General features: G+C 60.7%; 1 protein-coding gene across 1 annotated transcript in view; it reads left to right on the forward strand.

Annotated features, from left to right (window-relative positions):
• The window catches only part of OPLAH (5-oxoprolinase, ATP-hydrolysing), a 45927-nt gene extending 24807 nt beyond the window's left edge, over window positions 1–21120 (forward strand). Inside the window, exons 16-26 of the mRNA XM_071418225.1 lie at window positions 1313–1473; window positions 3089–3190; window positions 4960–5134; window positions 6035–6219; window positions 6988–7119; window positions 8797–8931; window positions 11571–11720; window positions 14116–14273; window positions 15771–15931; window positions 17022–17119; window positions 17946–21120. Of these exons, the coding sequence (XP_071274326.1) occupies window positions 1313–1473; window positions 3089–3190; window positions 4960–5134; window positions 6035–6219; window positions 6988–7119; window positions 8797–8931; window positions 11571–11720; window positions 14116–14273; window positions 15771–15931; window positions 17022–17119; window positions 17946–18158 (1670 nt within the window). The 3' untranslated portion in view covers window positions 18159–21120. The remainder of the gene's footprint in view (window positions 1–1312; window positions 1474–3088; window positions 3191–4959; window positions 5135–6034; window positions 6220–6987; window positions 7120–8796; window positions 8932–11570; window positions 11721–14115; window positions 14274–15770; window positions 15932–17021; window positions 17120–17945) is intronic.
• The last annotated feature ends 916 nt before the right edge of the window (window positions 21121–22036 follow it).

Raw genomic sequence — 22036 nt, forward strand, 5'->3', positions numbered from 1 at the left:
GGTTGGTTCCCAGGGGTCCCCCCGGGTTCCGGGGTCCCCCTGAGGGTCCCCAAAGACAGGGACCCCTCAATTCAATCTCACCCCTCGAGGCAGACCCAGGGCTGGGGGTCCCAGGGTGGTCCCGGGGTGGTCCCGGGAGTCTCTGGGGTGGTCCCAGGGTGGTCCCTGAGGGGTCCCCGGCCCTGTCCCATTTTTGGGGTCCCCCTGAGGGTGCCGTGGCCCCACAGGGACCCCTCAATTCAAACCCACCTCCCCATCTCCCCAAGGCACACCCAGCGCAGGGGGTCCCGGGATGGTCCCAGGGTGGTCCCGGGGGTCTCTGGGTTGGTTCCCAGGGGTCCCCCCGGGTTCCGGGGTCCCCGCTGAGGGTCCCCAAAGACAGGGACCCCTCAATTCAAACCCACCCCTCGAGGCAGACCCAGGGCTGGGGGTCCCAAGGTGGTCCTGGGGGTCTCTGGGGTGGTCCCTGCGGGGTCTTTGGGGGTCCCCCCGAGGTGTCCCCATTTTTGGGGTGTCCCTGGGGGTCCCCACGATCACAATCCCCCCCCCATTCCCTCATCTCCCAATTCATCCCCCCCAGCTCCCCAAGGCAGACCCAGGGCTGGGGGTCCCGGGGTGGTCCCGGGGGTCTCTGGGGTGGTCCCTGGGGGTCCCCTCGGGGTGTCCCCATTTTTGGGGTCCCCCTGAGGGTGCCGTGTCCTCACAGGGACCCCTCAATTCAAACCCACCCCTCGAGGCGGACCCAGCACAGGGGGTCCCGGGGTGGTCCCGAGGGTCTCTGGGGTGGTCCCAGGGTGGTTCCTTGGGGGTCCCCAGCCCTGCCCCGTTTTTGGGGTGTCCCTGGGGGTGCCCACGATCACAATCCCCCCCCATTCCCTCATCTCCCAGTTCATCCCCCCCAGCTCCTTGAGGCAGACCCAGCACAGGGGGTCCCCGGGGGGATCCCGGGGGTCTCTAGGGTTGTCCCTGGGGGTCCCCCTGGGGTGTCCCCATTTTTGGGGTGCCGCTGAGGGTGCCGTGGCCCCACAGGGACCCCTCAATTCAGTCTCATCCCTCGAGGCAGACCCAGGGCTGGGGGTCCCGGGGTTGTCCCGGGGTGGTCCCGGGGGTCTCTGGGTTGGTTCCCAGGGGTCCCCCCGGTTTTTGGGGTGCCCCTGAGGGTCCCCAAAGACAGGGACCCCTCAATTCAAACCCACCCCTCGAGGCAGATCCAGGGCTGGGGGTCCCGGGGTGGTCCCGGGGGTCTCTGGGTTGGTTCCCGGGGGTCCCCCCGGGTTTTGGGGTCCCCGCTGAGGCTCCTGTGTCCCCGCAGAGCAGATGGGGCGCACGCTGCAGCGCACGGCCATCTCCACCAACATCAAGGAGCGCCTGGACTTCTCCTGCGCCCTGTTCGGGCCCGACGGGGGGCTCGTGTCCAACGCCCCCCACATCCCCGTGCACCTGGGCGCCATGCAGGAGGCCGTGCAGTTCCAGGTCAGGCATCTGGGGGGGATTTGGGGGGATCTGGGGGGATTTGGGGGTCCCAGGGCCATGCAGGAGCCATGCAGTTCCAGGTGAGGGAATTTGGGGGGGATTTGGGGGGATTTGGGGGGATTTGGGGGTCCCAGGGCCATGCAGGAGCCGTGCAGTTCCAGGTGAGGGGATTTGGGGGTGATTCGGGGGGATTTGGGGGGTTTGGGGGTCCCAGGGCCATGCAGGAGGCCGTGCAGTTCCAGGTCAGGCATCTGGGGGGGATCTGGGGGGTCCCAGGGGGGTTTGGGGGTCCCCTGGGTCATGCAGGAGCCGTGCAGTTCCAGGTCAGGCATCTGGGGAGGATTTGGGGGGATCTGGGGGGATTTGGGGGTGTCCCAGGTGGGCCCCAGCAGGATTTGAGGGGTCCTGAGTGGATTTGGGGGGTCCCGGGTGTGTTTGGGGGTCCTCTGGGCCTTGCAGGAGCCGTGCAGTTCCAGGTGAGGGGATTTGGGGGGTCCTGGGGGGATTTGGGGGGGTTTGGGGGGGTCCCAGGGGGGTTTGAGGGGGATTTGGGGGAATCTGGGGTGTCCCAGGTGTGCTTAGGTTGATCCCAGGGGGATTTGAGGGAGCCCTGGGTGGATTTGGGGGCGATTTGGGGGGTCCTGGGTGTGTTTGGGGGTCCCCAGGGCCATGCAGGAGCCGTGCAGTTCCAGGTGAGGGAATTTGGGGGGGATCTGGGGGGATTTGGGAGCGATTTGGGGGGATTTGGGTGTCCCAGGTGTGCTCAGGTGGGTCCCAGGGGGATTTGAGGGGTCCTGAGTGGATTTGGGGGCGATTTGGGGGGTCCCAGGTGTGTTTGGGGGTCCCCAGGGCCATGAAGGATCCGTGCAGTTCCAGGTGAGGCCATCTGGGGGGATTTTGGGGGGTTTGGGGGGTCCCAGGGGGGTTTGAGGGGGATTTGGGGGAATCTGGGGTGTCCCAGGTGTGCTTAGGTTGGTCCCAGGGGGATTTGAGGGGGTCCTGGGTGGATTTGGGGGAGATTTGGGTCGGTTTGGGGAGGGTTTGGGGGGATTTGGGTGGATTTTGGGTGGGTTTGGGGGGTCCCAGGGCCATGCAGGAGCTGTGCAGTTCCAGGTGAGGCAATTTGGGGGGAATTTGGGGGGTCCTGGGTGGATTTGGGGAGATTTTAGGGGTGCCCCAGGGGGGGAATTTGGGGTCGTGGGGGGATCTGGGGGGTTCCTGGGGGAGATTTGGGGGGAATTTGGGATCCTGGGGTGTCCTGGAGGGGATTTGGGGGTTTCAGGAGGTGATTTGTGAGGATTTTGGGGATCCCAGAGGGAATTTGGGGTGATTTGAGAGGATTTGGGGATCCCAGAGGGAATTTGGGGTGATTTGGGGAGGATTTGGGGTCTTGGAGGGGCTTTGGGGTCCTGGAAGGGGTTTGGGAGCTCTGGAGAGGATTTGGGGGTTCCGGGGAGGGGAATTTGGGGGAAATTTTGGGGTTCTGGGAGAGGATTTGGGATCCTGGGTGTGTTTGGGGAGATTTGGGAATTTCTGGGGGGGATTTGGGGATCCTGGGGAGATTTTGGGGTTCCCGGGGTGGGTTTGGGGTTCACCCCCCCTGTGCTCCCCCCAGATCCGTAACCTGGGCCCGGAGCTGAGGGAAGGAGACGTGATCCTGAGCAACCACCCCCGGGCGGGGGGCAGCCACCTGCCCGACCTGACTGTCATCACACCTGTGAGTGACACCTGGGGACACCTGGGGACACACCTGGGACAGGTGACATCACACCTGGGACAGGTGACATCACACCTGTGAGTGACACACCTGGGACAGGGACACACCTGTGAGTGACACCTGGGGACACCTGGGAGTGACACACCTGGGACAGGGACACACCTGGGACAGACCTGGGAATGACACACCTGGGGACACACCTGGGACACACCTGGGACACACCTGGGACAGGTGACAGCACACCTGTGAGTGACACACCTGGGGACACCTGGCAACACACCTGGGAGTGACACCTGGGGACAGGTGACATCACACCTGGGACAGGTGACATCACACCTGGGAGTGACACACCTGGGACACACCTGGGGACACACCTGGGACACACCTGGGACAGGGACACACCTGGGACAGGTGACATCATGCCTGGGACAGGTGAAACACCTGGGACACACCTGGGACACACCTGGGACAGGTGACATCACACCTGGGACAGGTGACATCACACCTGGGAGTGACACACCTGGGGACAGCTGGGACACACCTGTGAGTGACACACCTGGGACAGGTGGGGACACACCTGTGACACACCTGTGACACCTGGGGACATATCTGGGGACACCTGTGACACACCTGGGGGCACCTGGGATACCCCTGGGAAACACCTGGGACACACCTGGGGACACCTGTCTGTCCCCCCCCAGGTGTCCAGGTGGGGTGTCCTCAGGGTTTTCAGCCCCCCCCGCCAATGTCACCTGTCCCCAGGTTTGCAACCCAGTGTCACCTGTGTAACCCCAGTGTCACCTGTGTAACCCCTCAATGTCACCTGTGCCCAGGTGTTCTGGCCAGGTGTGCCCCGCCCCGTGTTCTTTATGGCCAGCCAGGGTCACCACACCTGACCCAGTGTCACCTGTCCCATGTCCCTGACCCCAGTGTCACCTGTGTAACCCCAGTGTCACCTGTCCCATGTCCCTGACCCCAGTGTCACCGTCACCCTTACCTGTCCCAGGTGTTCTGGCCAGGTGTGCCCCGCCCTGTGTTCTTCGTGGCCAGCCAGGGTCACCACGCCTGACCCAGTGTCACCTGTCCCATGTCCCTGACCCCAGTGTCACCTGTGTAACCCCAGTGTCACCTGTGTAACCCCTCAATGTCACCTGTGCCCAGGTGTTCTGGCCAGGTGTGCCCCGCCCCGTGTTCTTTGTGGCCAGCCATGGTCACCACACCTGACCCCAGTGTCACCTGTCCCATGTCCTGAACTGCAGTGTCACCTGTCCCAGGTGTCCTGTCCCATGTCCCTGACCCAGTGTCACCTGCGTAACCCCAGTGTCACCTGTCCCAGGTGTATAACCCCAATGTCACCGTTACCTGTCCCATGTCCCTGACCCCAGTGTCACCTATCTAACTCCAGTGTCACCTGTCCCAGCTGTCTGACCCCAGTGTCACCTGTGTGTTCTGGCCAGGTGTGCCCCGCCCCGTGTTCTTCGTGGCCAGCTGTGGTCACCACGCCTGACCCAGTGTCACCTGTCCCATGTCCCTAACCCAATGTCACCTGTGTAACCCCAGTGTCACCTGTCCCATGTCCCTGACCCCAGTGTCACTGTCACCCTTACCTGTCCCAGGTGTTCTGGCCAGGTGTGCCCCGCCCTGTGTTCTTCGTGGCCAGCCGTGGTCACCATGCCTGACCCAGTGTCACCTGTCCCATGTCCCTGACCCCAGTGTCACCTGTCCCAGCTGTCTGACCCCAGTGTCACTGTCACCCTTACCTGTCCCAGGTGTTCTGGCCAGGTGTGCCCCGCCCCGTGTTCTTCGTGGCCAGCCGTGGTCACCACGCCGACGTGGGTGGCTCCAGCCCCGGGTCGATGCCGCCGCACTCGCAGAGCCTGGCCCAGGAGGGCGCCGCCTTCGTGTCCTTCAAACTGGTGACCAACGGGGAGTTCCAGGAGCAAGGTGGGACACGGGGACACTGAGGGGACACTGGGGACACTGGGGACATTGGGGACACTGGGGACATTGGGGACATTGGGGGGACATTGGGGACAGCCAGGGGATTGGGGACACTGGGGACAAAGGTGTTCCTGTCCTTCAAACTGGTGACCAACGGGGAGTTCCAGGAGCAAGGTGGGACATGGGGACACTGGGAGGACATTGGGAGACATTGGGAGACATTGGGGACAGAGGAGACATTGGGGACATTGGGGTTATTGGGGACATTGGGGACACTGAGGGGACACTGGGGGGATTGGGGACAGTGGGGACATTGGGGACATTGGGGGGATTGGGGGACATTGGGGACAGTGGGGACAGCCAGGGGACTGGGGACATCTCTGGGGATTGGGGACACTGAGGGGACATTGGGGACATCCCCTCTGTGTCCCCGGCTGTCACCCAGGCCCTGCTGGCCCCTGTCCCTGTCCCTGTCCCTGCTCCCAGGGCGTGTCACTGTCACTGTCACTTTCCCTGTCATTGTCATTGTCCTGTCATTGTCATTGTCCTCTCATTGTCCTTGTCCCCATCTGTCACCGAGGCCTTGCTGGCTCTGTCCCTGTCCCTGTCCCCATGGGGTGTCACTGTCCCTGTCCCTGTCACTGTCCCCTCATTGTCCTTGTCCCCATCTGTCACCAAAGCCCTGCTGGCCCCTGGGGCTGGCTGTCCCTATCCCTGTCCCCTCATTGTCCCTGTCCCTGTCCCCAGCTGTCACCGAGGCGCTGCTGGCCCCCATCCATGTACCTGTCCCTGTCCCCAGGAGGTGTCACTGTCATTGTCCCCTGTGTGTCCCCAGCTGTCACCGAGGCCCTGCTGGCCCCTGTCCCTGTCATTGTCCCCTCAGTGTCCCCTGTGTGTCCCCAGCTGTCACCGAGGCACTGCTGGCCCCCGGCTCGGTCCCCGGCTGCTCGGGGACGCGGAACCTGCGGGACAACCTGGCCGACCTGCGGGCACAGGTGGCGGCCAACCAGAAAGGGATTGGGCTGGTGCGGGAGCTGATTGGGCAGCACGGGCTGCAGGTGGTGCAGGCCTACATGGGGCACGTGCAGGTGAGACCCAAAAACGCCCCGAAATCACCCCAAAACAACTCGAAACATCAGAAACGTCAAAAACCCCAAATCTGCCCCAAAAACCCCCAATCCCCACGCCCGAGCTGATCGGGCAGCACGGGCTGGGGGCGATGCAGGCCTCTATGGGATATGTGCAGGTGAGACCCTAAATACACCCTAAATACCCTAAAATCACCCCAAAACCATTAAACCCCATAAAAATCCCAAAAACCCCAAATCTGCCCCAAAACCCCCAATCCCCGTGCCCGGAGCTGATTGGGCAGCACGGGCTGGGGGCGGTGCAGGCCTCTATGGGATATGTGCAGGTGAGACCCTAAAAATACCCTAAATGCACCCCAAAAACCCTAAAACCCCCCAAAAACCCCAAAACCCCAAATCCCCCCCCCCGCAATAGCCCAAAAACCCCCAAAATCCCCCAAACCACCAGAAAAACCCCAAACACACCCAAAACCCCCAAAACCACCCCTTAAAACCCCAAACACACCCTAAAACAGCTGAGACCCCAAAAACCTCAAAACCGCCCCAAGAACCCCCCAAACCCCCTTGCGTGACCCCTGCGTGACCCCTGGGTGACCCCTGGGTGACCCCCGCATGACCCCATGACCCCGTGTGACCCCAGGCCAACGCGGAGGTGGCCGTCAGGGACACGCTGCGGGCGGTGGCTCTTTGGGGACACCCTGTGACCCCTGTGTGACCCCGTGACCCCGCGTGACCCCCGTGTGACCCCGTGACCCCGTGTGACCCCAGGCCAACGCGGAGGTGGCCGTCAGGGACACTCTGAGGGCGGTGGCCGCGCGCTGGGGGACGTCGCTGTCGGCCGAGGACACCATGGACGATGGCACCCCCGTGCGGCTGAGGGTGACACTGGAGCCCAGAGAGGTGCGGGGACAGCTCGGGGACACCCTGGGGACACCTTGGGGACATGGACATGGGGACAGCTTGGGGACAGCCCTGGGGACACCTTGGGGACATGGAGACATGGACATGGGGACAGCCCTGCAGATATGGGGACACCAGGGGGGCATGGGGACATGGACATGGGGACAGCCTGGGGACATGGACGTAGCCTGGGGACACCACAGGGACACCATGGGGACAGCTTGGGGACATGGGGACATGGGGACATGGACATGGGGACAGCTTGGGGACAGCCCTGGGGACACCTTGGGGACATGGGGACATGGACATGGGGACACCTTGGGGACATGGGGACACCATGGGGACAGCCTGGGGACATGGATGTAGCCTGGGGACACCACAGGGACACCATGGGGACAGCTTGGGGACAGCCCTGGGGACATGGGGACATCTTGGGGACATGGGGACATGGACATGGGGACAGCCTCAGGACATGGGGACACCTTGGGGACATGGTCATGGGGACAGCCTGGGGACACCCTAGGGACATGGACATAGCCTGGGGACACTTGCAGGGACACCATGGGGACAGCCTGGGGACAGCCCTGGGGACATGGGGACACCAGGGGGACATGGGGACATGGACATGGGGACAGCCTGGGGACACCGCGGGGACTGCACAGGGACGTGGGGACAGCTTGGGGACAGCCCTGGAGACATGGGGACAGTTTGGGGACATGGGGACAGCCTAGGGACAGCTTGGGGACAGCTTGGGGACAGCTTTGGGGAGAGTCCTGGGGAGATGGGGACACCTTGGGGACATGGGAACAGCCCTGCAGATGTGGGGGGGACAGACACCAGGGGGACACCTTGGGGACATGGGCATGGCCCGGGGACAGCTTGGGGACAGCTTGGGGACATGGGGACATGGGGACATGGGCATGGCCTGGGGACATGGGGACACCATGGGGACATGGGGACACCATGGGGACAGCCTGGGGACATGGACGTAGCCTGGGGACACCTTGGGGACACCTTGGGGACAGCCCTGGGGTTTGTGGGGACACGGGGATGTCCCCAAACTCTGGGGTCCCTGATCCAGCTGGGTCCCCACAAGGCTCTGGGTGGGTTTTGGGGTCACCCCCAGGTTTTGGGGTCAGGCCAGGTTTTAGGATGGATTTTTGGGTCCCTCCTGGATTTTGGGCTCACCCCTGGATTTTGGGGTCCCCCCCTGGGTTTTGGGGGTCACCCTCTGGTCTCTGGATGGGTTTTTGGGTCACCCCCGGGTTTTGGGGTCCCCCCAGGCTCTGAGTGGGTTTTTGGGGTCCCCGCACGGTGTGGATGGGTTTCGGGGTCATCCCCGGGTTTTGGGGTCCCCCCGGTCTCTGCGTGAGGTTTTGGGGTTCCCCCCTGGTTTCTGGAGGGGTTTGGGGTAGGTTTTGGGGTCCCCCCAGTCTTTGGGTGGGTTTTGAGGTCCCCCCGGGCCCTGGATGGGTTTTGGGGTTGCCCTGGTCTCTGGGTGTATTTTTGGGGTCACCGCGGTTTCCGGATGGGTTTTTGGGGTCACCCCCCGGGTTTTGGGGTCCCCCAGGTCTCTGGATGCATTTTTGGAGTCACTCCAAGCTCTGGGTGCATTTTTGGGGTCCCCCTGGTCTCTGGTTGGGTTTTGGGGTCCAACGCCCCCTGTTCCCCGCCCAGGGCAGCGCCGTGTTTGATTTCGGGGGGACGGGACCCCAAGTTCTGGGGAACTGCAACGCCCCCCGCGCCATCACCCTGTCAGCGCTGATCTACTGCCTGCGGTGCCTGGTGGGACATGACATACCCCTGAACCAGGTGAGACCCCAAAAACACCCCAAAAATACACCCCAAAAACAGCCCGGGCACCCCAAAAACCCCAAACACACCCCAGAAACCCCAAAACACCAAACACACCCCAAACCCCCCTGTCAGCGCTGATCTACTGCCTGCGGTGTCTGGTGGGACATGATATACCCCTGAACCAGGTGAGACCCCAAAATACCCCAAAAATGCCCCAAATACACCCCAAAACCAGCCTGAACCAGGTGAGACCCCAAAAATACCCCAAAAATACCCTAGATACACCCCAAAAACAGCCTGGGCACCCCAAAAACCCCAAACACACCCCAGAAACCCCAAAACACCAAACACACCCCAAACCCCCCTGTCAGCGCTGATCTACTGCCTGCGGTGTCTGGTGGGACATGATATACCCCTGAACCAGGTGAGACCCCAAAAATACCCCAAAAATGCCCCAAATACACCCCAAAACCAGCCTGAGCACCCCAAAAAACCCAAACGCACCCCAAAAACCCCAAACCCCCCTGTCAGCACTGATCTACTGCCTGAGGTGCCTGGTGGGGCACGATATACACCTGAACCAGGTGAGACCCCAAAATACCCCAAATACACCCTAAATACACCCCCAAAACAGCCTGGGCACCCCAAAACAGCCTGAGCACCCCAAAAAACCCAAACACACCCCAAAAACCCCAAACCCCCCTGTCAGCCCTGATCTACTGCCTGCGGTGCCTGGTGGGACATGACATACCCCTCAACCAGGTGAGACCCCAAAATACCCCAAAAATGCCCCAAATACACCCCAAAACCAGCCTGAACCAGGTGAGACCCCAAAAATACCCCAAATACACCCCAAAAACAGCCCGGGCACCCCAAAAACCCCAAACGCACCCCAAAAACCCCAAACCCCCCTGTCAGCGCTGATCTACTGCCTGCGGTGCCTGGTGGGGCACGATATACCCCTGAACCAGGTGAGACCCCAAAAACACCCCAAATACACCCTAAATACATCCTAGATACACCCCAAGTACCCCAAATACACCCCAAAAAACCCAAATACCCCAAATACACCCCAAAAACCCTAAATACGCCCCAAAACCAGCCTGGGCACCCCAAAAACCCCAAACACACCCTGAGCACCCCAAAATCACACCAAATACGCTCAATACACCCCAAACCCCCCTAAATACACCCCAAATACACCCCAAATACACCCCAAATACACCCTGAACCAGGTGAAATCCCCAAAACCGCCCTAAAACACACCCTGAACACCCTAAAAACCCCAAAACAGGTGCGAGCCTAAATACGCCCCAAACACCCCCCAAAACCCCCAAATGCACCCCAAATACACCCAAAACACCCTAAATACACCCCAAAAGCAACCTGAGACCCCAGGTACCCCAAATACACCCTGAACCAGGTGAGATCCCCAAAACTGCCCTAAATCCTCCCTGCGCATCCCCAAACACCCCGAAACAGGTGAGGCCCTAAATAAACCCTAAATGTGCCCCAAAAACCCCAAACACACCCCAAAAAACCCAAACACACCCCAAATACACCCCGAGCACCCCAAAAACCCCAAATACACCCCAAATAGACCCACAACAAGGTGAGGCCCCAAAACCACCCTAAAACACGCCCTGAGCACCCCAAAAACCCCAGAACAGGTGCGAGTCTGAACGCACCCCAAACATACCCGAAAATCCCCAAACACACCCCGAACCCACCCTGAGCACCCCAAAATACCCCAAATGCAGGTGGGGCCCCAAATCCACCCCAAAAACCCCAAACCCACCCCACAAACCCCAACCACACCCCAAATGCACCTGAACCAGGTGAGATCCCAAAACCACCCCAAACACACCCCAAAAACGCCCAAAACCCCAAATCACCCCAAACCAGGTGAGACCCCAAATGCCTCCAACACCCCCTCCCTGGGCACATCAGGTGTGCCCAGGTGGATCCCAGGTGTGTCCCCAGGTGTGCCCAGGTGTGTCCCCAGGTGTGCCCAGGTGTGTGCCCAGGTGTGCCCAGGTGCGCCAAGCTGTACCCAGGTGTGCCCAGGTGTGCTCAGGTGTGTCCCCAGGTGTGCCCAGGTGTGTGCCTAGGTCTGTCTGTGGTTATCCCCAGTTGTGCCCAGGTGTGCCCCCAGATGTGTGCTCAGGTGTGTGCCCAGGTGTGCCAAGCTGTACCCAGGTGTGCCCAGGTGTGCTCAGGTGTGTGCCCAGGTGTGCCCAGGTGTGTGCCCAGGTGTGTCTGTGGTTATCCCCAGGTGTTCCCAGGTGTACCCAGGTGTGCTCAGGTGTGCTCAAGTGTGCCCAGGTGTGCCCAGGTGCCCCCAGCTGTACCCAGGTGTGCCCAGGTGTGCCCAGGTGCCCCCAGCTGTACCCCGGTGCCCCCAGGTGTGTGCCCAGGTGTGTCTGTGGTTATCCCCAAGTGTGCCCAGGTGTCCCCAGCTGTACCCAGGTGCCCCCAGGTGTACCCAGGTGTATCCCAGGTGTATCTCAGGTGTGCCCCCAGGTGTACCCAGGTGCCCCCAGGTGTACCCTTGTGCCCCCAGGTGTGCCCAGCTGTACCCAGGTGCCCCCAGGTGTACCCAGGTGTGCCCCCAGGTGCCCCCAGGTGTGCCCAGGTGTGTTTTGCCCCCCCAGGGCTGCCTGGCCCCGGTGCAGGTGCGGATCCCCCCGGGCTCCATCCTTGACCCCTCCCCCGACGCCGCCGTGGTGGGCGGGAACGTGCTGACGTCACAGCGCGTGGTGGACGTGGTGCTGCGCGCGTTCGGCGTCTGCGCCGCCTCCCAGGTGAGCACACGGACAGGTGAGGGACAGGGCCGGGGACGGGGACAGGGACAGGTGAGGGGACAGGGAAAGGGACAGGTGAGGGGACAGGTGAGCAACAGGGACAGGTGAGGGGACAGGGACAGGGACAGGGACAGGTGAGCACAGGGACAGGTGAGGGGACAGGGACAGGGGAGGGGACAGGTGAGCAACAGGGACAGGGGAAGGGACAGGGGAGGAGGGGACAGGTGAGATGACAGATGAGGGACAGGGACAGGTGAGGGGACATGGACAGGGGAGGGGGGAACAGGGGCGGGACAGGGACAGGTGAGGAGGGGACAGGGGAGGGGACAGGGGAGGGGACAGGGACAGGTGAGGGGGGAACAGGGGCGGGACAGGGACAGGTGAGGGGGGGACAGGTGAGGGGGGGACAGGTGAGCAGGGACAGGTGAGCAGGGACAGGTGAGGGACAGGGACAGATGAAGGGACAGGGACAGGTGAGCGGGGACAGGTGAGATGACAGATGAGGGACAGGGACAGGTGAGGGTCAGTTTTGGGCTATTTGGGGTCAGTTTTGGGGTATTTGGGGGTGACATTTCTGGGGTATTTGGGGTCAGTTTTTGGGTCAGTTTTGGGCTATTTGGGGTCGGTTTGGGGCAACAGCGTCCCCCTGTCCCCATTGTCCCCAGGGCTGCATGGCCTGTGGGGTTTGGGGTTTCTGGGCTATTTGGGGTGACGTTTTTGGGGTATTCGGGCTCCGTTTTGGGGTTTTTGGGGTGACAATGTCCCCATTGTCCCCAGGGCTCCATGAACAATGGGGTTTGTGTTTTGGGGGTATTTGGGTGACATTTTGGTGGTATTTGGGGTGACATTGCCCCCATTGTCCCTAGGGCTGCATGAACTGTGGGGTTTGGGCTATTTGGGGTCAATTTTGGGCTATTTGGGGTCGGGTTTAGGGTCGGTTTTGGGCTATTTGGGGTCAGTTTTGGGGTGACAATGTCCCTGTGTCCCCATTGTCCCCAGGGCTGCATGAACAGCATCACCTTCAGCTCTCCGCGGGGTTTGGGGTATTTGGGGTCGGTTTTGGGGTCAGTTTTGGGATATTTGGGTGCCATTTTTGGGGTGTTTAGGGTCAGTTTTGGGGTGTTTAGGGTCAGTTCTGGGGTCTTTAGGATGATATTTTCAGTGTCCCCGTTGTCCCCAGGGCTGCATGAACAGCATCACCTTCGGCTCCCCGCGGGCTTTGGGGTATTTGGGGTCGGTTTTGGGATATCTGGGGTTGGTTTTGGGGTCAGTTTTGGGGTATTTGGGTGTCATTTTTGGGGTGTTTAGGGTCAGTTTTGGGGTATTTAGGGTGACATTTTTAATGTCGCCATTGTCCCCAGGGCTGCATGAACAACATCACCTTTGGGTCCCCGCGGGGTTTGAGGTCAATTTTGGGGTCAGTTTTGGGGTCAGTTCTGGGGTGTTTAGGGAGACATTTTTGGGGTTTTTAGGGTCAGTTCTGGGGCGTTTGGGGTCAGTTCCGGGGTCAGTTCTGGGGTCTTTGAGGTGCCATTTTTGGGGCGTTTGGGGTCAATTTTGGGGTATTTAGGGTGCCATTTTTTGGGTGTTTGGGGTCAGTTTTGGGGTGTTTAGGGTGACGTTTTCATTGTCCCCAGGGCTGCATGAACAACGTCACCTTCAGCTCCCCACGGGGTTTGGGGTCAATTTTGGGGTCAGTTTTGGGGTCAGTTTTGGGGTGTTTAGGGTGCCATTTTTGGGGTGTTTAGGGTCAGTTCTGGGGTGTTTGGGGTGACGTTTTCACTGTCCCCAGGGCTGCATGAACAACGTCACCTTTGGGTCCCCGCAGGGTTTGAGGTCAATTTTGGGGTCAGTTTTGGGGTCACTTCTGGGGTGTTTAGGGAGACATTTTTGGGGTGTTTAGGGTCAGTTTTGGGGTGTTTGGGGTGACGTTTTCATTGTTCCCAGGGCTGCATGAGCAACGTCACCTTCAGCTCCCCGTGGGGTTTGGGGTCAATTTTGGGGTCAGTTTTGGGGTCAGTTTTGGGGTGTTTGGGGTGCCATTTTTGGGGCGTTTAGGGTCAGTTCTGGGGCATTTGGGGTCAGTTCCGGGGTCAGTTCTGGGGTCTTTGAGGTGCCATTTTTGGGGCGTTTGGGGTCAATTTTGGGGTATTTAGGGTGCCATTTTTTGGGTGTTTGGGGTCAGTTTTGGGGTGTTTAGGGTGACGTTTTCACTGTCCCCAGGGCTGCATGAACAATGTCACTTGCGGCTTCCTGCTGAGTTTGGGGTTTTGGGGTTGGTTTTGGGCTATTTGGGGCCAGTTTTGGGGTCAGTTCTGGGGTGTTTGGGGTGCCATTTTTGGGGCGTTTGGGGTCAGTTTTGGGGTGTTTAGGGTGACATTTTCACTGTCCCCAGGGCTGCATGAACAACGTCACCTTCGGCTCCCCACGGGGCGGTTACTACGAGACCGTGGCCGGGGGCGCAGGGGCCGGGCCCAGCTGGGGGGGCCGCAGCGGGGTCCACACGCACATGACCAACACCCGGATCACCGACCCCGAGATCCTCGAGATGAGGTGGGTCTGGGGGCTCTGGGGGTTCCTGTGGGGTTTGTGGGGTCTGGGGGGGTTTGGGGGTTTGGGGTTTTGGGGTTCCCACACGCACATGACCAACACCCGGATCACCGACCCCGAGATCCTCGAGATGAGGTGGGTCTGGGGGCTCTGGGGGGGTTTGGGGGTCCCAGGGAGTCCTAAAGGGTCTGTGGGTTATGGGGGTCCTAAAGGAGTCTGGGGGCTCAGGGGGTTTGGGGACTGAGGGGTTTTGGGGGTCCCACACGCACACGACCAACACCCAGATCACCGACCCCGAGATCCTCGAGATGAGGTGGGTCTGGGGGCTCTGGGGGGGGTCCTATGGGGTCTGTGGGGTTTGTGGGGTCTGGGGGGGTTTGGGGGTCCCACACGCACATGAGCAACACCCGGATCACCGACCCCGAGATCCTCGAGATGAGGTGGGTCTGGGTGGGTCTGGGGGGTTTGGGGGGTCCCAGGGGGTCCTAAAGGGTCTGGGGGCTCAGGGGGTTTGGGGTCTGGGGGGGTTTGGGGGTCCCACGCGCACACAACCAACACCCAGATCACCGACCCTGAGATCCTCGAGACGAGGTGGGTCTGGGGGCTCTGGGGGGGTTTGGGGGTCCTGTGGGGTTTGGGGGGTCCTAACCCCCATTTTTTCCTCCCCCAGGTACCCGGTGGTGCTGTGGGGTCTCTCGGGGGGATTTGGGGTGATTTTTTTGGGTGATTTTTGGGGGTTTTGACCCCATTTTCCCCCCTGCAGGTACCCGGTGGTGCTGTGGTGGGCTCGGGGGTCTCTGGGTGATTTTTGGGGTGATTTTTGGGGTGATTTTTGAGTGGTTTTACCCCGTTTTTCTGTGTCCCTCCCAGGTACCCGGTGGTGCTGCGGCGCTTTGAGCTGGGGGCGTGCTGGGGGGATTTTGGGTGATTTTTGGGTGATTTTGGGGGTTTTGACCCCGTTTTCCCCCCTGCAGGTACCTGGTGGTGCTGTGGTGGTCTCGGGGTGATTTTGGGGTGATTTTGGGTGGTTTTACCCCGTTTTTTCCCTCTCCCTGCAGGTACCCGGTGGTGCTGTGGCGCTTTGAGCTCCGGGTGGGCTCAGGGGGATTTGGGGTGATTTTGGGGTGATTTTTGGGGTGATTTTTTGGGTGATTTTTTGGGGGATTTTGACCCCAATTTCTCTCCCTCCCCGGCTACCTGGTGGTGCTGTGGGGATCTCAGGAGTCTCTGGGTGATTTTGGGGTGATTTTTGGGTGGTTTTACCCCGTTTTTCTGTGTCCCTCCCAGGTACCCGGTGGTGCTGAGGCGCTTTGAGCTCCGGGCGGGCTCGGGGGGATTTTGGGTGATTTTTGGGGTGATTTTGGGTGGTTTTACCCCGTTTTTTCCATCCTCCCCGCAGGTACCCGGTGGTGCTGCGGCGCTTTGAGCTCCGGGCGGGCTCAGGGGGATTTTGGGGTGATTTTTGGGTGGTTTTACCCCGTTTTTTTGTCCCTTTCCCAGGTACCCGGTGGTGCTGCGGCGCTTTGAGCTCCGGGCGGGCTCGGGGGGCGCGGGCCGGCACCGGGGCGGGGATGGGGTGGTCCGGGAGCTGCAGTTCCGGGCGCCCACCCAGCTCTCGGTGCTGAGCGAGCGCCGAGCCACCAGGCCCTATGGAATGGCAGGTGAGGGACCCCAAAAATACCCCAAAAATACCCAAAAAATACCCAAAATATAACCAAAAATCCCCCATAACCCCCATAACCCCCTGAGCCACCAGGCCCTATGGAATGGCGGGTGAGGGACCCCAAAAAATACCCCAAAATATACCCAAAAAAATACCCCAAAAATACCCAAAAACCCCCATAACCCCCTGAGCCACCAGGCCCTACAGGATGGCGGGTGAGAGACCCCAAAATCCCCTGAATCATCCCCAAAAGCTGCCCCAAAATCCCCCTCAAAATCCTCCCCAAATCCCCCAAATTCCCGTAACCCAGGCCCTATGGGATGGCGGGTGAGGGACCCCAAAAAACACCCAAAAAATACCCAAAAAATACCCAAAAAATACCCAAAAACCCCCATAACCCCCTGAGCCATCAGGCCCTATGGGATGGCGGGTGAGGGACCCCAAAAATACCCAAAATATACCCAAAAATCCCCCATAACCCCCTGAGCCACCAGGCCCTATGGAATGGCGGGTGAGAGACCCCAAAATACCCAAAATATACCCAAAAAAATACCCAAAAAATACCCAAAAACCCCCCAAAAATCCCCCCAAAATCCCCCATAACCCCCTGAGCCACCAGGCCCTACGGGATGGCGGGTGAGGGACCCCCTAAAAACCCCTAAAACATCCCCAAAATCCACCCAAAAATCCCCCCCAATTCCCCATAACCCAGGCCCTACAGGATGGTGGGTGATGGAATGGACCCCCCCCCAAAATCCCCCTGAAATTCTCCCAAAATCCCCCCAAAAATCTCCCAAATCCCCCCAAAAATCTCCCAAATCCCCCATAACCCAGGCCCTATGGAATGGCACATGAGGAACCCCAAATCCCCCCCAAAATCCCCTAAGACCCCCCCCCAAATCCCCCATAGCCCAGGCCCTATAGGTGTGCCAGGTTAGGGACCCCTGGGACCACCCCCAAATCCCCCAAATCCCCCCCAAAATCCCCTGGGACCCCCTCAGTTACTCACACCCCCCCCAGACCCTCGGGGGTCCCCCCGACCCCCCCAGGACCCCCCAAGCCCCCCCTGACCCCCCCATGTCCCCCAGGGGGGCTCCCGGGGGCGCCGGGGCTGAATCTGCTGCTGCGGCGGGACGGGAGAGTGATCAACCTGGGGGGCAAGAGCTCGGTCTGCGTGGAGCCTGGGGTGAGCCAAAAACCCCAAAAATAACCCCAAAAATATCCCCAAAATCACCCCAAAAACTGCCCAAAAACCGCACTAAAATCACCCCAAAAACTGCCCCAAACCTGCCCCAAAACCTGCCCCAAAATCAGCCCAAACCCCATCAACCTGGGGGGCAAGAGCTCGGTGTGCGTGGAGCCTGGGGTGAGCCAAAAACCCCCAAAATAGCCCCAAAAACTGCCCCAAACCTGCCCCAAAACCTGCACAAAAACTGCCCCAAAACTGCCCCAAAAACTGCCCCAAAACTGCCCCAAAAACCGCACTAAAACTGCCCCAAAACCTGCCCCAAACCTGCCCCAAAACTGCCCCAAAATCAGCCCAAACCCCGTCACCCTGGGGGGCAAGAGCTCGGTGTGCGTGGAGCCTGGGGTGAGCCAAAAACCCCCAAAATAGCCCCAAAAACTGCCCCAAACCTGCCCCAAAAACTGCCCCAAAATCACTCCAAAAACCCCAAACCCCTGACCCCAAACCCTGACCCCAAATCCCCACAAACCCCAAATCCCCCAAACCCCCCAAACCCCAAATCCGCCAAACCCCCCAAACCCCAAATCCCCCAAACCCCAAACCCCAAACCCCCCAAACCCCAAATCCCCCTGACCCCAAACCCCAAATCCCAAACCCCAAACCCTCCAAACCCAAAACCCCAAAACCCCACAAACCCCAAATCCCCCTGATCCCAAATCCCCCAAATCCCAAACCCCAAACCCCAAATCCCCCTGACCCCAAATCCCAAACCCCCCAAACCCCAGACCCCAAATGCCCCTGACCCCAAACCCCTCTCTCCCCACAGGACGTTTTCCGCCTGCTGACCCCGGGTGGGGGCGGGTACGGCCCCCCTGAGGACGGGGCTGGGGGCGCCCCCCAGGACCCCCCGGACCCCCAGGACCTCTGGGCCCCCCAAAACCCCCAAAATGCCCAAAATGCCCCAAACCCCCCGACCCCACAAACCTTCCTGGAGCGCGGCAGCGTCTTCGAGTTCCGGCAGGCGCAGGAGGCCGTGTGAGAGACCCCAAAACGGTTATGGGGCGCCCCATAACCTCCTGTGGGGCACCCCAAAACCTGTGTGACCCCAAAATGGCTGTGGGGCACCCCATAATCTGCTATGGGGCACCCCATAACCTCCTGTGTGACCCCAAAATAGTTATGGGGCGCCCCATAACCTGTGTGACCCCAAAATGGCTGTGGGGCACCCCATAACCTCCTGTGGGGCACCCCATAATCTGCTATGGGGCACCCCATAACCTCCTGTGTGACCCCAAAATAGTTATGGGGCACCCCATAACCTGCTGTGTGACCCCAAAATGGCTATGGGGCATGCCATAACCGGTGTGACCCCAAAATGGCTATGGGGCACCCCATAACCTCCTGTGGGGTACCCCATAACCTGCTGTGTGACCCCAAAACGGTTATGGGGCACCCCATAACCTGTTGTGTGACCCCAAAACGGTTATGGGGCAGCCCCAAATCCGCTATGGGGCGGCCCCAAATCCACTGTGTGACCCCAAACCCCACTGTGTGACCCCAAAATAGCTGTGGGGCAGCCCCAAAAACAGCTATGGGGCAGCCCCACACTGGCTATGTGACCCCAAACCCCACTGTTTGACCCCAAACCTGCTGTGGGGCAGCCCCACACTGGCTGTGTGACCCCCAAAACAGTTATGGGGCACCCCAAATCCGCTATGAGGCGGCCCCATAACCTGCTATGGGGCTGCCCAAAACCCTACTGGTGTGACCCCAAACCCACTGTATGACCCCAAAACGGTTATGGGGCGGCCCCAAATCTGCTATGGGGAGGCCCCAAAACCACCTGTGTGACCCCAAAGCAGCTATGGGGCACCCCAAACCCCGCTGGGTGACCCCAAAACAGCTATGGGGCAGCCCCAAATCCCTGCTGTGTGACTCCAAATCCGCTGTGGGGTGGCCCCAAACCCACTATGGGGCCGCCCCATAAGCAGCTATAGGGCAGCCCCAAACTCTGCTGTGGGGCAGCTCCTGACCCTGCTATGGGGCAGCCCCTCCTCTAGATACGCACAATCTATAGGGCAGCCCCCAAGCGCTCTATAGGGCAGCCCCCCACCCACTCCTGCTATGGGGCAGCCCCTGACCCCTCTATAGGGCAGCCCCCCCCAAACCCTGCTATGGGGCAGCCCCCCACCCATTCCAGCTATGCATAGCCTATGGGGCAGCCCCCCATTGCTAGATACGCACAGTCCATAGGGCAGCCCCCTGACCCTGCTATGGGGCAGCCCCCCAACCCCTCTATAGGGCAGCCCCCCACCCTACTATGGGGCAGCCTCTGCCAAATCCTGCTATGGGGCAGCCCCTGACCCTGCTATGGGGCAGCCCCCCCTAGATATGCACAGTCTATAGGGCAGACCCCTAACTCCACTATGGGGCAGCCCCCATCCTATGTATGCACCTGCTATGGGGCAGCCCCAAACCCTGCTATGGGGCAGCCCATTAACCCTGCTATAGGGCAGCTCCTGACCCTGCTATGGGGCAGCCCCTGACCCTGCCATGGGGCAGCCCCCCAACCCATCTATAGGGCAGCCCCTGCGCAACCCTGCTATGGGGCAGCCAGCCCCCCCTAGATACGCACAATCCATAGGGCAGCCCCTCACCCACTCCAGCTATGGGGCAGCTCCCATCCCATCTATGTACCCCCCCATGGGCAGCCCCTCACCCTGCTATGGGGCAGCCCTCCCTAGATACGCACAGTCTATAGGGCAGACCCCTAACTCCACTATGGGGCAGTCCCCCATCCTATCTATGCACCTGCTATGGGGCAGCCCCCTGAGCCCTCTATGGGGCAGCCCCCCATTGCTGGAGATGCACCGTCTATAGGGCAGCCCCCCATCCCCTCTATAGGGAACCCCTCCCAAACCCTGCTATGGGGCAGCCCCCCCCTAGATACACACAGTCCATAGGGCACCCCACTGACTCCAGCTATGGGGCAGCCCCCATCCCATCTATGCACCTGCTATGGGGCGGCCCTGACCCTGCTATGGGGCAGCCCCTCACCCACTCCAGCTATGCACAGTCTATGGGGCAGCCCCCCATTGCTAGGTACGCACAGCCTACAGGGCACCCCTCTAACTCCGCTATGGGGCAGCCCCAAACCCTGCTATGGGGCAGCCCCCCACCCCTTCCAGCTATGCACCCCCTCTATGGGGCAGCCCCCCATTGCTAGGTACGCACAGCCTATGGGGCAGCCCTCTGACCCCCCTATAGGGCACCCCGTCCCAAATTCTCCTATGGGGCAGCCCCCCCTAGATACGCACAGTCCATAGGGCAGCCCCCTAACTCCACTATGGGGCAGCCCCCATACCTTGCTATGGGGAGCTCCTGACCCTGCTATGGGGCACCCCCCCTAGATATGCACCTGCTATGGGGCAGCCCCTTAACCCTGCTATGGGGCAGCCCCTGGCTCTGCTATGGGGCAGCCCCCCCTTTAGATACAGTCCATAGGGCACCTCCATAACTCCACTATGGGGCAGGCCCCTGACCCCGCTATGGGGCAGCCCCCCTAGATACTCACAATCTATAGGGCAGACCCCTAACTCCACTATGGGGCAGCCCCCTGACCCTGCTATGGGGCAGCCCCTGACCCTGCTATGGGGCAGCCCCCCTAGATACTCACAATCTATAGGGCAGACCCCTAACTCCACTATGGGGCAGCCCCTGACCCCGCTATAGGGCAGACCCCATAATTCCACTATGGGGCAGCCCCCTGACCCTGCTATGGGGCAGCCCCCCTAGATACTCACAATCTATAGGGCAGCCCCCTAACTCCACTGTGGGGCAGCCCCCTGACCCCTCTATGGGGCAGGCCCCCTAGATACTCACAATCTATAGGGCAGCCCCCCCTCCCCAGCTCAGCCCCTCCATGGGGGGCCCAGCTCCCCCCTTTGGGGGTCTCCCCCCGGTTCCCCCCAGCCTCCAATAAAGCTTCTTGTGCCCCCCAACTCCTGCCTGGTGTCTTGGGGGGGGACAGGGACCCCCCCCAGCCCCACAGAGCCCCCCCGAGCTCTGCCCCACAGATCCAGGGGGGCAGGGGACACCCCCCGACCCCAAACTCTGGGAATGGTGGGGAGGGGGAACCCCCCTGTGCCATGGGGGCTGTGCCAGCCCCACCAGAGAGAGGCTGGATCAATGATGGATCAATTCTAGATCAATACTGGATCAATACTGGATCAGTGCTGGATCAATGATGGATCAATGCCAGATCAATTCTAGATCAATACTGGATCCATGCTGGATCAATGTCAGATCGATACTGATCCACTGCCGGATCAATGCCGGATCAATACTGATCCAATACCGGATCGAAACTCATCCAATGCAGGATCAATGCCGGATCAATACTGATCCAATACTGATCCAATGCCGGATCGATCCCGGATCAATGCCGGATCAATACTGATGCAATGCCGGCTCAGTGCCGGGTGCCGCTGCAGGAGGGTTCGTCCCCGGCTCTGGGGTGAGGCTGGAGCGGGGCCCCTGTGCCCCCATCCCCCGATCCCAGCTCCCCCCGCACCCAATCCCCCAGCCCAGCCCCCGACCCAGCCCCCTCTGCCTGACCCTCACTCTCTCCTGGGCTGCTCCCAATCCCAAATCCCCCAATCCCCAAATCCCCCAATCCCAATCCCCCATTCCCAATCCCAGCTCTCTCTCCTGGGGCTGTTCCCATTCCCCATTCCCCATTCCCATTCCCATTCCCCATTCCCCATTCCCATTCCCCATTCCCATTCCCCATTCCCATTCCCATTTCCATTCCCCATTCCCCATTCCCATTCCCCATTCCCCATTCCCCATTCCCATTCCCATTCCCATTCCCATTCCCCATTCCCATTCCCCATTCCCATTCCCCATTCCCATTCC

The sequence above is a fragment of the Agelaius tricolor genome, unplaced genomic scaffold (assembly GCF_023055355.1).
Source record: "Agelaius tricolor isolate 1412-34295 unplaced genomic scaffold, bAgeTri1.0.p SCAF_78, whole genome shotgun sequence".
Classification (NCBI taxonomy): domain Eukaryota; kingdom Metazoa; phylum Chordata; class Aves; order Passeriformes; family Icteridae; genus Agelaius; species Agelaius tricolor.